Here is a 15,022-nt window from a genome sequence, read left to right on the forward strand (position 1 = left end):
TCTGGGGCATACGTGGAAGCAGAACGCTGATTAGGCTTAACTTTGACCCACTGACTATTCTATTCTAGAATTGTCTACACTTGTGTGTACTTAGGAACCCGCAACTTAACTCCAAAGGGAAAGATGCTGCATGTGCAAAATCGATATGAGCTGTTCCTATTGGCGGAGGGTAGTTTGTATCAGGAGGGTTGCAGAGTCCTTCTCTGGCATGATCTTCGAAGAGAAGACTTTGGTGCAATGGTGGTTCTGATTCAAGAATAAGGGAACTTCTGACCTACTTATTTTTCCTGCTTCAAGCATACTTGCCAATGGCAAGAAACCAGCAGCTTCAGCAGACCCTGGATATAAAGCAGATTATCTGGCTCCCATTCAGTCAGGATGGATTTATTTATTTGTTCATTCAATCGTTCTATGGGATGGACATTTTATTTTTATTTTATTTATTTGTCAACAAATACAAGGAAACAAGTATGAAAACACATAAAAAATGGCAGAAATAGATATAAATAAGCAAAACCTAGCCATAAACACATAAAAAGAGTACATATAAATGGGAGAGTAGGACAGGGATGGCAGGCACACTGGTGCGCTTATGCATGCCCCCTTAGGGACCTCTTAAGAAACGCGTAAGGTCCACGGTAGACAGCTTAAGGTAAAAGGTTAGAGGAACTAACAACAGGATCAGGAAAGGTGTTCCACACATTTACAACACAATCTTTTTTCCTGCAATCAAGATTAGAACGGATTGCATTTAGTTTGCATCTATTGATAGCCCTTTTGTTTATTGCAGTTGGAGTAAAAGTAGTCATTAACAGGTAGGACGTTATGGCAGATTATCTTGTGCACTAGGCTCAGGTCGGAATATAGACGGCGTAGTTCAAGGTTATCCAGGCCTAAAATTTCAAGCCTGGTGGTACACGGAAATGGCATTGGTTACGTGTTTGGGTGATCTCTGACAGGAGCAGGTTGAGGATAGTGCCTGTATTCTAGCTGTACCTTACCTCTCAGCACCTTTTGACATCATCAACTATGGTATTCTTCTGGATCGGCTCCCAAGATTGGAAATAGGCGGCACAATATTGTGCTGGTTCTTTTCCTTCCTAAGATCGGATAGTAGTCGATATTGCTCAGGAGATCTTGCCTTCAGCTCCTACCTTACTAGCTGGGATGCCACAGGGTTTGTGTTCTCCTACTCCTATTTAATATCTACATGAAACCGCTGAGGGAGACCATCTATCACCATCAGTAGCTGATGATACTAGGCCTGGCAAATTAAGCAGTGCTGTGGATGTGCTCTCCTGTTGCTTGGAGGCTGTAAGAGTCTCGATGGGGAACAACAGGCTTCAGCTCAAACCTGGCAAGACTAAGTGGCTTTGAGTTTTAGGGCCTTTCAGATCTGGGACTTTATTTCTTTGGCACTGCCCCTGAGAGAGCCAGTTCACAATCTGAGACCCCTTCTGGCTCATAATTCCTGCCCGGGAGCAGGTGGCAATCAGGGCCACCTGTGTCTGTTTCTGGATCTTAAGGCTCTGCTCAGTTACTTATGCTCTAGTCCCGTGATGGCAAACTTATGACACGCATGCCACAGGTGGCACACAGAGTCTTGTCTGCAGGCACGTGAGCCCTTGCCCCAGTCCAGCTCCACCGCACATGCATGCACGCCTCCCGCCAGCCAGCTGATTTTCGGATGTCTGCCGCACATGCGCAGGGGAGCAGGGCACATGCGGTAATGAAGCATCTGCAAAAATCCAATTAAGCTCAGAGCACCAAGGACTCATTACTTTGAATTATTTATAAATCTAATAAAGACGGGATGAAAATAAATAATGTTTCCAATGCCCACAGGGGCCAGTGCCACCACTCTGGGAATGCCCGATCTATATAATGTACCTGATATAAAATATCTGAAATGGAGCCCCCAGCTAAAGCAATGAACATGTTTCCTCTTTCTCTAAATCAGAGGTTGCCAAACGGGGGTGCCTGCACCCCTAGGGGTGTGCGAGTTGGAATTTCAGGGTTTGTGACAAATAGTGGCTTGTGTCCCTTTATAATAACTTTTGGTGGAGAGTGCAAACAATTAAACATTTCCTAAGGGTGTGTGGCATAGATAAGGTTGGGAACCACTGCTTTAAATAATATAGCTTAGGAATATCTTATCTTGTTTCTCAGTCCTCTTGGTTTTTTTTTTTAAAGTCTAGAGCATGAAGATTGCTTCCTTTTATATCTCCATTTGAACCCAGAAGGACATTGATGCGGGTTTTTTTTTTTAAAGGAGAGGGAGACTGAGCTCTCAGGATAAGTAACTAAGTTATGACACATTGTTTTTTTTTATCCAAATAGCAATTTGTCTGACTCATTTCATATCGGAGCAACTCCCAATACTTTACACCAACACTCCTCACTACATTTAAAAAAACCACAACCACAGGGCTCCAGCCTCACCCTGTGCCTTGGAAGAAAGTCAACTTTCTTCCGCCCCACAATGTTGATAGCTAGCAGGTTCACAAGAGTAGAAAATAGGCTGAAAATGGCTTCATTCCTAATATAAGTAGGAATGTGAATAATAAAATTCAGGAAACTGACAATAGTGAACAGATGTCTAACGGGTTTCAGTTAATTATGGGTCTGCATTTCCTATACTAAATGTAACTATGATGGTGTAAAAGCAACCCAAAAGTGTAAATAAGATATACAATGAATATCACAAGAATGTAATTAAGAAAATTCTAGAATGCGCAGAAATGGACAAACTAACACTTACTATTAAGGGGATAAAGAAGAAACTGAATACTTTTTGACGTGGGATGTATTTTATCAATGGTTAGACAATAGAAACAAGTTAGAAAGGAGGAGATATAAAAAGAGGAAATGTTAATGTTGAGAGAATTTGAAGATGATGTTATGTATTATTGTAATTATATTACTATATTATTAATATTGTGATAAATGTAACAACAAATATGTGGATTATGACTGTTTAAATAACTGTATCCAGATCACACACTGTTTGATGGAAATGAAAGAAATATGAATAAAACAAAACAAAACATGAAAAAAAAAGATATACAACGAATATATAAAAATAAATTTCCTTTTAGTGGAGATAATCACCCAGCCCCTCAGTACTCAGAGATTACTACTGAATATTCTTGATCAACCAGTTTACACTAAGTTATTAATATTATGACTATGGATATATAACATAATACAAATGGGAAATACTTAATTTTCCATTTAATTAAAAAATGAAGGGGAGGGCCTACACAACTACTTATTGGTCAAAAAATGTGCACACCTATATGCTTAAAAGAAGAAAACACAGGAGGTCTTTAAGTTTAATTAGCTGGTCTCTGTATTTTCCAAGCATTCATTAATGGTCCTTAATTGCATAAAGTTTCTGAGACATCATACCAGACATTAATAAATGACATATATCCCCTCAATGTTATGTTCATGTTATAATTGTTTATTTAGAAAAAGCATATGTATATGCCATCTTCAGAAACTGAAGAAAAATCCTTCAAAATCCATTTACACACAGTTCAGGCATCCTATATTCACAGCTAAGGGCCAGGCAAGTTCATGTCTGAAGGGATTCCTTTTTGGGGTCAGATTCATTACTTGGAGAGTCAATTATTAATCTGGGTTCAATTAGTGCCTCCCAACTCTCAGTTATCTAAAAGAGAAAAATAAATAAATGAAATATTGAAAATTGAGCCAGTCAACAGATACCAACTGAATGACATTCATTTACTGCAAGACAACGTAAGTTTTCCTTTATGAGCAAAACATTTATCAAAACACATGTAACTCCTTGGAAAGGCAAAAAATACAAGCCACAGTCATTCCAGTTACACCAACAAATGGCATCAAGCTAGGTTGTGGCCACAACTTTTCATTTATTGTAGAATTGTTCAATAGTTGTTGAACTGCATTTAACACAGTTGGTTTAAGTAACTCTAAGTAACTCTAGCTTCTCTATTGACTTTGCTTGTCAGAAGGTCTCAAAGGGGTTAGGGTTGACCCAGGGACACAGCAACCGTCATAAATACATGCCAGTTGCCAAGCACCCAAATTTTGATTATACGACCATGTGGGTGCTGCCGTCCTATGTGTAGAAAAATAGTCATCACTCATTCCGTGCCGTTGTAACATGTCACTAAACAAATGGTTGTAAGTCGAGGATTATCTGTAAGCGTGTACACACACACACACACCTGTTACCACAAAGTGTGGGCAGCTGGGAAGGAAAGGGAAATAGGACAGGGAAATAGAAGGAAGAGTATAAATGGAAAAGAGAGAGAAGCGGGAAAATAAATATAAGGGCAGCAGAGAGAGACAACTGAAGAATTATGTCAGATATGTGTAAATGAAGGGATGCAAGGAGTTGATTCATGAGACACCAAATTTGGAACTGCCCCCCACCCCACAATACTGGTACCAGTTCCAAATGTTGCTGACATGTGGCCCCAAAAGGGTCTGCCCAACAAAAATTTGAATTGAGAAATGTCCATTCTCCCCTTTATGTTGCTCTCTCTCTCTCTCTCCCTCCCTCTCTCCCTCCCTCTCCCCCTCCCCCTCTCCCTCTCTCTGAGGCAATTTAACTTTTACCAGCAAAAAAAAGTACTCCCTGCATAGGCACTGCAGCATATGTAAAGAGAGCCTTAGATGGTTATGCAATTTCAAGAAAGTGCTGTCATACCTTTCTGTCTTGAGATACGGCATATTCAATTGTCTCATCTCCCTCTTCAGATTGATAAACCAGATCAAATTTCCCTGGCTCTTTTGCTACTAAAAAAAAGACCACAACAAAATGTAAATTAGATCCGGATGTTTGCAATGTCACAGGAAATTGTAGGACTTGTCAACAGATGGTGTAAATCGGAGGTGTCAAAGTCAAGGCCCGGGGCCCAGATTCAGCCCGCAGGATGCTTAGATCTGGCCTGTGGGGCCGACCTGGAAACAGCGGAGGACTGGCCCGAGGTGCCTCTGCCTGTGAAAACAGAGGTTGGGAGGGCCATGTGCAGCCCTCCCAAGCTCCATTTTCGTTGGCAGAGAACTGCAGGAGGCCGTCGCAGCCCAAAATGGAGCTCGCGAGGGTCACAGGTGGCCCTCTCGAGCTCCATTTTCTCTGGCAGAGTGTTGCAAGAGGCTATCCCAGCCTAAAAGAGAGCATGGGAACTTGTTTTTACTGGCAGAGCGCTTGGGCCACCATAGACGCCCCCAACATGAGTGACATCAAGCTGGCCACATCTACCCTGCCTCCCCATGCGCCCTTCCCCTGAGGTCAAACACAACCCTGATGCTGCCCTCAATGAAATTGAGTTTGACACCCCTGGTGTAAATGAATGGATTCCACTGATGGAAGAGATTCCATCAACAGAACAGAAAGAACCCGCCCTCCTGTTTAGCTTCCGCCCCAGCAGGACCTCAACCTCTGCTCCTGAGAACTTCTAGAGCATTTTAGGGGCATGAGCAGAGGCCTGCAAATGAAAAAGAAATTCTGCTCCTCCTAGGTGAGATATTTCTCATGATAGCTAGACTTTATCTTTAAAACAGACTAATTTTGCAAAATCCCATTATAAACGGTAATAATCCGTTATCCCTCTTCACAAGAACAACCATTTAAGATGTTGGATATGACTTACCAGAAGAAAAAGAAAGGATTTCAAGGTCTAGCTGCTTATTAATAGGATTCCAGCTGACAATTTTTCCTTCCTTAAAAATATGGGAAAAAATTAAATAACAACATTTTTAAGGGCATTCGAGAACACAGTGGTCTTTCATCGTATCATAAATTGTTCTATTACTAAAGTTATTGTAAAAACAAGCACCCAGTAGGCGCCTGCAGCATTAAAAACAATAGGGATTTTTATTATATGGGGAAGCTGTTTAAATCAGAGCAATTCATCCTATCTGCTAAGTACAGATATTCGTTTAGTGACCAAAGTTACAGTGGCATTGAAAATAGTGACTTGTGACCCTTTTTCACACTTGTGGCTATTGCACCATCCCCACAGTAACATGATCAAAATTCAGACACTTGGGGAGTCGTATTTATGATGGCCACAGTGTCCTGGAGTCATGCGATCCCCTTTTATGACCTTCTGATCAGCAAAGTCAATGGGGAAGCCAGATTCACTTAACAACTGTGTTACTAATTCAACAATTGAAGGATTCATTTTACAACTGTGGCAAGAAATGACATAAAATGGAACAAAATTCACTTAATAACAACAGAACAGAAATTCTGGGCTCAATTGTGGTTGTAAGTTGAAGAATACCTGTATTGTGTGGTTTGATGTCCAAGGATAGTGTTCTCCCAATAAAATGCATTACTTCTCTTCTTCATGGTCCCTAGCATTTCATACAATACTAACAATGAGAACTTGACTAGTGAACGACTTAACTAGTAATTCTTACAACGATATTTCCAAAGGGAAAAGACCACATTTATGATACTCCACTGTTATGCCCAAGCTTCAGAACTACGGACAAGTCTTGGCAGGTTTTTTGGCAAGATTTCAGAAGTGGTTTGGCTTTGCCTCCTTCCTAGGCTGAGAAAAAGTATCTGGCCCAAAGTTACCCAGCTGCTTCCTGTCTTAAGGAGGAGCTAGAATCCACAATCTCCCAGTTTCTAGTCTGGTGCCTTCACCATTGCACCAAATTGGCTCTCTTTGTTGATACAGAGTTGGGGGTTTCTCTTGCCTATGCAAATATAATTAATTATTCATTTTTTGGCCATGTATCTTTTTCTATATAATCTTTTACAAATCTGTCTGTTGTGCTTTTGGACGGGTTGTCTGGAAACCCAGATAATCACCGTTCTAGATTTCAATAAGGAAACTCTCGCTCTCAATAGCTTTGGTTTATCTTTTCCTGGATTGTTTTTTCCATCACAAAAATAGAGTTAAGAAAGATAAATTCCCAAGCAACAACAATAACAACAAAAATATGCTCTACGCTCTATAAAGTTTTTTGCATTTGTTATCTCAAGAATCTTTTCAATAAGCTTTGGGGGTGCGATGGTTAGAGTGCAGTACTGCAGGCTCTCCTATTGCCTGCCGGCTGACTGCAATTTGGCAGTTCAAGTCTAACCAGGCTCAAGGCTGACTCAGCCTACCATCCTTCCGAGGTGGGTAAAACGAGGACCCAGATTGTTGGGGGCCACAAGCTGACTCTGTAAACAGCTTAGAGAGGGCTGCAAAGCATTGTAAAGTGGTATATAAGCCTAAATGCTATTGCTAAATGCTATCTGTAAATTAGACTAGCGCCTTTACTACTGGAGACAGCCAGGAGCGGTGGGCACAGAGTTGAGATTCAAATTGGACAGCCCACCCCAATCGCCATCTCACTTGCTTAATTCAATATTAAAACTAACACTGGCAACAAAGCAAAAAAGATCAGAAGACAATGTGTCTTTTCAAAGGAACAATTTTATTAAAAGGCCTAAGCTTTTAGAAGACGTTGCTCACTTCATCTGATGCATAGGATTTAAATTGGGATGAGGGGAGGGGAGGCAGAATGATTATACAGATGCTTATTACAAGAGAAAATCTGAATTAGCTTGTAACTGCAGCTCATAAAAGCTTAGGCCTTTTAGTATAACATGTTATTCAGAAAAAGTGCTCCTTCTGATTTGTTTGCTATCACAGACTAACACGGCTGTTTTAAAAAGCAAAGCAGCAATATTTAATAAATAGAAAAGCAGCATCAAATTACATTGTAAAGTTGATTGGTAATACCTTGTAATTGGATACCTCAGGAGTATAATTTTCGGTTAATTCCAAAAGCTGTTTAAAAAAAAAAACCAAACTGTTAAGCTGCAGATACAGGTATAGCCTCCTTAAATTATATTGTTCACCTAAAGTTAGCATAGGAACTGAAATTCAGTAATAAAAGCTTTATTGATTAAAAGCAACCCTTTATAAAATAAAAATGTTGAAACCAATTACTTCTGATAACTTTCAATGCACAATAATATTAATAATTATTTACACTGTACCCCATCTAAAAAGCTCCGCTAACAATACAAGCAAATTAATGACGCTTCAGGAGAGGTAGAAGAACATATAGCTCTCCCGAAATCATTTAATCACAACTCCAAGCAGGCTCTGGCAATTAGCGCCAGTGATAAACAATCCTCTCTCTGAATTGTCGTGTACATGTCACTGTAGTAAGGCAAGTAAAACATCCCAGGAAAACACATATGGGAGAAAAAGATATATAAATCTTTCAGAGAAGGGGCAGCCTGTGAACCAATTAATTCTTTGGTGGGGAGAGAGGAGGAGAACTCTACCTGATACAGGTACTGGCAGAAAAAGTTGTAAAATTAAAGTCTCTGGTCGACCTCAACTCTTGACTTCATGGACACCTCCATGTTGTTTTCTGAGCAACAGTAGAGAGGTGGTTTGCCACAGGCTTGGAACTTCCAAGATGATTTTTTTTTTTTTACTTCCAGTCCAAGGTATATTCATGAGATTTCCTGGTGACCTCTCATCCAAGAAATAACTAAATCCTATCTTGCTTAGCTTCTCAAGATCATTCAGAGTAGTTAGGTGATTGAGTGGCTTCTGTATAACATGGATCCTAATTCTCAAGTGATGCTAGTTTTTGTTGAAAATACTCTTTTTTACACATGAGAACAGCATTTCTCTTCTAAAAAGAAGCTTCCACATCATACAGAGGAGCCAACCTTTTAATCCAATTTTGGACCTTCAGAGAAAATAGACCAGGTACACATATAATGCTAAACCATGTTGAGGCTTGTTCCTATCACGGTATATTGTAAAACACTGCTTGTGATTTAGTGTCTTATGCGAACCAACAATTCTGGTGTGGGGAGTTTAATCAATCACGTTTGGACAAACGTTCCTAAAAAACAACAACACCAAAATATGCTACTCCACCTGCCTCACAGTTAATATTTGCATTTCATCCTCCCACCTCATATTATACAGATGAAAGAAGAATACCTTAAAGGCAATTTTTTGCCCTACTTGTGGGGGAGCAGCTAAGAGAGGTAGTGTGCTGTAGTCCTTTTTCGGAGCTTCCACAGGATTCTACAAAACAATCATTAAAACAATCATCAGTACAAAACAAGTACAGTACTAAGGTGTTGTAATGTAAAGTTGCCCAATTAAGGTCTTCTTTAATACATTAGCTGCCTTGACAGTGAAGGTAGTACCGACTCATTGGAATATTTTATCTATGAAAAATTGACAGAGATAATGAGTGTGGGATCTGTTTTAATTAAAACCTTTCTAGTCTTGTGGACTTCCACACAGACCATATTCTGGGAATCCTTGTTCAGAAGGCTGGAGGAAAGAATAGATCTGCCTGTCTACTTTTCTTCCTCCAATTTTCTGAGGCAATAATTCTCCAGAGTGTGGTGTACCCAAGCTACCTCATGACTGCTGCCTCAGCTTCACCACCCCATGTGCACACCGGCAGCTGCCACACCACTTACTGCTCAGTGCCCACTCAGGAAGGTTTTTGGTACAAAATTTTACAAGGCCTCTTGAATATTTATGGAGATTCTCAGTCATCCAGGTCATGGTTGTCCCAAAGGTGCTTTTTCAAGAGGTAACTGCCTCTTGAAAAAGCACCTTTGGGAAGGCCTCTTAAAATGGAGGGGTGAAATGTTATGATTTAAATCTCGAGTTGAGTCTTGATGGCTGATTGCCCCAAAAGGTATTTAAAAGGAAATTCAGAATGAAGAAAAGGTTGAGAACCGCTGAACTATAATAATCATATATTTGTTGATAAACATAAATGCTCATGCACTTAAAATGTAAATGTATGGCGTATGTAAGGCTTGTTTCATTGGCTAGTTTCTGCATATTCCTAATGTTTATTTAGTGATCCATGACTGGACAGAAGGGGGTGGGGAATCTAAGAAACACTGATCTGAACACTTTGAAACTATTAGAGTGATCCTATATTGGACTTTTATAAAATTAACAAAAATTAGAATTAAGTTCCCTTAATTCAACTTTTTCATAAAAAAATATTCTTTCCTGCAGCATGGAATATTCTTTCCTACAGCATTTATTAGAAATCTGTTAAAAACAGATTTCTAATAAATTCCAGAGACTACTTTTCACCCCATGCAACATTCAGGTGTTCTTCTACCTTTTTCTAAGTAGGATAGCAAACTCTTCACAATTCTAGTTGATGCAACTTCTTCCAGGCAGGTAATTATTTTAAAGTACTGGATTTTCTCCACAGCCTAGAACAGGGGTCCCCAAACTCCGGGCCGTGGCTCATTACCGGGCCTTAAACCATTCGGAACAGGGCTGCAGAAATGGTGAGGGAGCATGCGCATATGTCCGCCACTCATGTGGAATCATCTACATCTCCCCCCTCCACCCCACCCCCCACCAGCCAGTCCATGAAGCCAGAAAAGTCGGAAAAGTCTGGACTAGAGGGAAAAAAGGTACTGGCAAAAATATATTGATTACATAGGAGCATGTGCAACTGGCCTATTGTACAAAAAAGTAGGCAGGGTTACCTTACCAGCGTTGACTATGCAATGATGCAACATAAAAGGAAGAAAAGATAACAGGAAAACAATGTAGCCCTTAGTCAGTTGTATCAAAATGCCAAACTTCAGAATAAAACCCCAGCAGCCTCATAGCCTGCTTCTCAGTTTCTACAGAATGTCAGAATGTAGAATATTCAATCGATACTCTGATTTCTGTAGATAAAATTAGGAACCAGACTTCCACCATTTGGTGGTAAAGACAAGTATGTAATGGCTTCCATTTTTCTAAGAATGTTTCACAGCTGATCCATGGAATCATAAACTGGATGTTACTGTTACACCCACCTGAATAATAACAGAGGCATTTGTTGCTGCTTCGTTTAACTGTTTTTGTTTCTGGTTTTCGCTACTGTCATTATAGAAAAAATGAGCGCGATCTCCCCTTCCCCTATCCCTGGTCATCCTACGGCATCCACGAACTCTAGGTCCTCTCCAAAAGGGGATTTCTCCTCTTCCGCGCCCCTTTCCGTTTTCCCTCAGGTTTGAAGCTAGCCCACAAGAGACATCGGACAGTTGTTTGTCATCATTCCCTCTGACAGACAGATTGCCTGTGGCGTTTGCCTTCTGTTTCTTTAAAGCACAAGTCTCAGATTCAGAGCTATCATCAGATTCCGATGAGGAGCTTTTAGGCTCAGCCTTTGAAGAATGGCCTGTCACCGTTTCTTGCTTCTGATATGGTAGCTTATTTCTCAGGTTACTGCTCTGCTGCTCTTCCTCCGAACTAGAATCTGAATATGAACTAGAGGACTGGCACTTGGTTTCCTTGGTTTGTCCCATTTTAAGAGAAACGTTGTCTTTAGGTTTCCCAGAAGGAAGAGTTTTTAAAGACGCCAACTGTGGTTTCTTAATGTGTTGCGATGTCCCTTTAGGCGCATGTGTGTTGGTCTGTTTTGTGCCTGGTATATTATAGTCGCTATCAGATGACGATGTAGAGGATTCACTAGAGAATCTGCCTTTCTTTGCGTTGGATTGTGCTGTTGTGTTTCCCTTTGTGCTTTTTTGGCTGAGATTTTTCTCAGACTTCTGGGAGGTGTTCCTTGATGAAAATGTACTTGCTTTCTTCTTTTCCTCTTTCTTTGCATCCTGCCCTTTCCTCTGTTCATTTTTCCCCCTAGGTTTCTTGGAATGAGAATTATTACTCTCAGTGTCCATCATAGGACTCTTCTGAGGTGCCGCGTTTTTCTTTTTCCCCAATGTCACAGAATCTTTAATATTTGTAGATTTTTCTTCTTGGTGCTCAAAATTCCATTTACTTTTACTTCTGTTGGGCTCCTTATCTTCATTTTCAGAGTCCTTTGCCTCCAATTTCCACTGTCGCTTTCTTTGTTTTTTTGACAAGGTACTAGAACCATTGCTGACTGTGTTGTAACTGTTCACTCCAACAATCTCCTCCAATCTGACTCTAAATCCAGAAAGAAAAGAAAATGTCAATGTTGCAACATGTTTTATATCAGTGATGGCTAACCCTTTTGTCCTCATGTGCCAAAAGTGCGCACATGCAGCACCCCCCCATGCCCCAGTGCACGTAACTCCCCCTACGCTCTCCCAGCGCATGCACATGTGATCCCCTGCACTCCGTTTTGGGCCTAGCAGGCCTCCCTGAAGCCTCCTGGGACCAAAAATGGGATGCTCCCCCCATGCGCTTGTGACCCCCATGAACACATGTCTCCTGCCATGCATGGCAAACCTGAAAATCAGCTGGCCGGTGGGAAGCGTGCTCACTTGCGCAATGGAGTTGAGCTGAGGTGACGACTTGCGTGCCCGCAGAGAGGGCTTCGCATACCACCTGTGGCATGTGTGCCATAGGTTTGCCATCACGGTTTTATATAGTATCACACTAAAATTGAAACCCATCCAGCTGGCCTTATAATCCAACGAAGACACAGGTTAGGAATACTGATCTCAGTACAATGTTCTCTTTTTAGTCTTTATGCCTTAAAAGTAATAGTTTTATATATGTATACTTAAAAGTAAGCCACATGAGTGGGATCGTATCACACAATGTCATGATTTATTGAAACATGCTACATTTGTTTGGGCTCATATATCACATTAAACAAAAAAAGATCATATGTTAACATAATGTGCAAAGCCTTCTCTATATTTACAGCTTATACAGTACCTCATAATGGTATATATAGGATCGCAGTCTGGAAGAACAAATAATTTCCATTCGGTCCTAGTTTCTCAAAATGAGCACTACCATCACCTAATAATATGATAAATGAATTTGTATGGCAGCTTCCATAAATAAAATGAATATCATTAAGGCCAAGTTTGGGCAAGTCAGAGTATTGCTTACTTGTAATAATTACTGTTGTGGCCAAAACCTGGCTCACCAAAAGCAACCAAATCACTTTGAATATACCACATAATTTTATTAGAGTGCAAAACAACAAGACAGTACATATTGGCTTCCCAGCAACACTTCTGCATTTCGCTGAACAGCCGTGAGCAAAAGCAGAACTAGAGCTTACAAATGCCTTTGGCCTATTGTGAAGACAAGGGAAAAGGATAGAACAACCTTGGAATGTTTTAGATAAAGACATCCATGTGACCTTATTATTTATTCATTTTTACTAGGTCAGTATGGCACCCACATTATCTCTGAGATATGGTAAGTAAATAGAAATAATTGGGTTCACTGAGCCATAGGTTCCTGACCAATGATTCCGCCCTCTGATGCCACCCAGGGTCGAGCTTGCTGTAAATGTTTTCTTATCAGGGTACTTTAATTAATTCATGTTTAGGGTTGGGGGGAATCCCATAGGTTTGGTAATGAGTGGTGTTTACATGTCTTGGGGAGGGGGTGCTTTTTACACCACATTACATTTTAATCTAGCCATCACAGCGTTCTCAAATTTTATGAGCTTCCACAAGCAAAACAGAGACCAAACCTGAAGAGTGATAAAGTCTTACTAATATAAGCATGGTAAAGTTTCTTTAAAACTTCAAGAGTTTGGGAACATCTGCTCTAGATGATGATTTTAATGGGTGCTTACTTCCACATTAGATGTACTAACTTTAAAATTCCACATGTTAAATAATTATATAATTTTAATAGTTGTATAATTATATAATTATGGTGCACTTGGCTTACGGCAGCATTCCCCCTCCAACTACAGGTAGTCCTTGACTTACAACAATTTGTTCAGTGACCGTTCAAAGTAATAACAGCGCTGGAAAATGTGACTTATGACTGTTTTTTCCTATTTACGGCCTTTGCAGCATCTCTGAGATCAAAATTCAGATACTTGGCAACCAGTTCAATATTTAGAACAGTTGCAGTCCCAGGGTCATGTGCGACCTTTTGACAAGCAAAGTCAATGGGGAATCCCGATTCACTGAACAACCAGGCTACTAAAACCTATCAACGGCAGCGATTCACTTAACAACCGTGGCAAGCAAGAAAAGTCGTAAAATGGGGCAAAACTCACTTAACAAACGCCTCAATTAACCACAGAAATTTGGGGCTCAACTGTGGTTGTAACTCGAGGACGACCTGTATATTAGCATCACAAACCCCATTACTGTATGTGAATGCAATAGAGGATGCAATTCAAAGTACTTGGAAGGCAACTTCCGGCCTAAATCTGAACAGGATCAAGCTAACCTTCGAAAATTTAAAATAAATTTAAATAAATCTGCCAACACGCAAACCAAATAGCCAAAATCTCTGTTTTCACTCCAAAGCAGGCAGCCGCTCGAGGAAGCCTCTGTTTTCCTCCACCACCGTAGCCCAGGTGTAATATCCCCACCAGAACCTTTTTTTTCACTTTCTCAAGGCTCCCACCGAAGAGAATCGTTGTCCCGCACCAACCGGGCGCTCTCGGTGGGCGGCAGGAGCGCCCCGTCGAGAAAGAGGCTGAGCCTGGCGCGGCGGCTAAAGCCGAACTTCTCCCGAATGAGGCTGATTAGGTCAGTGATGAGGCGCACTTGATTGGGCTCCACCAACAGCCAACACAGCCCGCAGGCCGGAGTCACCGGCGGCGGGTAATCGAAGAGCAGGCGGAGACGCATTGGAGCCTCGCAGCCGCTGCCTATGGCCGCCGCCATGTTTCCGACAGCCAACAGCTACGGCGTGCCTCGCGGGACAAAGCAAAACGAAAGCGCGAGAGCGACAGTGAGAGAGGGCGGGGCCTGCCGCGAGCTGCTTGGAAACGCTACGGGGAAACAGAAAGCGCGACAACCTGAAGGTTCTTTTCCAGCACTTCAATTTATTGCGTTGCCCCATTTTTAAAAAAATGTCTTTTTTTTACTTGAATGCTTTTCAATTAAAACAATCATAACGGAAAAAAAATCAAATTAGGCTGGGAGTTTTCAGGATCTCTGGATATGTTGGCGTTCTAGAAAGAGAGAGAGGAGAAAAAACCAAATTCTACTTCATTTATTCTGAATAGTTTAACATCTCTCGGAAATCTCCGAGCAAAGAGACTGCACATAAAATGGCTGATAAAAAAGCACGGGAACGTTTTT

The 15,022-nt window shown here is 41.0% G+C and overlaps 1 protein-coding gene across 4 annotated transcripts; it reads right to left on the reverse strand.

The window, feature by feature from the left end:
• Positions 1-2,881: 2,881 nt before the first annotated feature.
• On the reverse strand, positions 2,882-14,660 carry COIL (coilin). Of its 4 annotated transcripts, none has more exons than XM_081968971.1 (7): positions 14,367-14,659; positions 10,832-11,948; positions 8,976-9,062; positions 7,746-7,793; positions 5,649-5,718; positions 4,703-4,791; positions 2,884-3,676 (listed from the first exon to the last, which is right to left on the reverse strand). In XM_081968971.1, the coding sequence occupies exons 1-7, from the start codon at positions 14,600-14,602 to the stop codon at positions 3,581-3,583; spliced, it is 1,743 nt and encodes a 580-aa protein (XP_081825097.1). In that variant the 5' UTR covers positions 14,603-14,659; the 3' UTR covers positions 2,884-3,580. The 4 variants fall into 4 exon arrangements, with proteins under 4 accessions (XP_081825098.1, XP_081825097.1, XP_081825096.1 ...); XM_081968970.1 differs by having other exon boundaries at positions 2,886-3,676; positions 14,340-14,658; XM_081968972.1 differs by lacking the exons at positions 4,703-4,791; positions 5,649-5,718 and having other exon boundaries at positions 2,882-3,676; positions 14,340-14,660.
• Between the last annotated feature and the right edge of the window lie 362 nt (positions 14,661-15,022).

This window comes from Natrix helvetica (genome assembly GCF_964273705.1).
Source record: "Natrix helvetica genome assembly, chromosome: 1".
NCBI classification, from domain to species: domain Eukaryota; kingdom Metazoa; phylum Chordata; class Lepidosauria; order Squamata; family Natricidae; genus Natrix; species Natrix helvetica.

Bases quoted from the DNA above. Each gene is read 5' to 3' on its own strand.
- COIL (XM_081968970.1), bottom strand. From the start codon at position 14,602: ATGGCGGCGGCCATAGGCAGCGGCTGCGAGGCTCCAATGCGTCTCCGC. The intron at 9,063-10,831 runs GTGGGTGTAACA...ATTGTTTTGTAG, and splicing joins ATGCCTCTGTTATTATTCAG to AATCCTGTGGAAGCTCCGAA. The intron at 3,677-4,702 runs GTATGACAGCAC...TTTCTCTTTTAG, and splicing joins CCGTATCTCAAGACAGAAAG to ATAACTGAGAGTTGGGAGGC.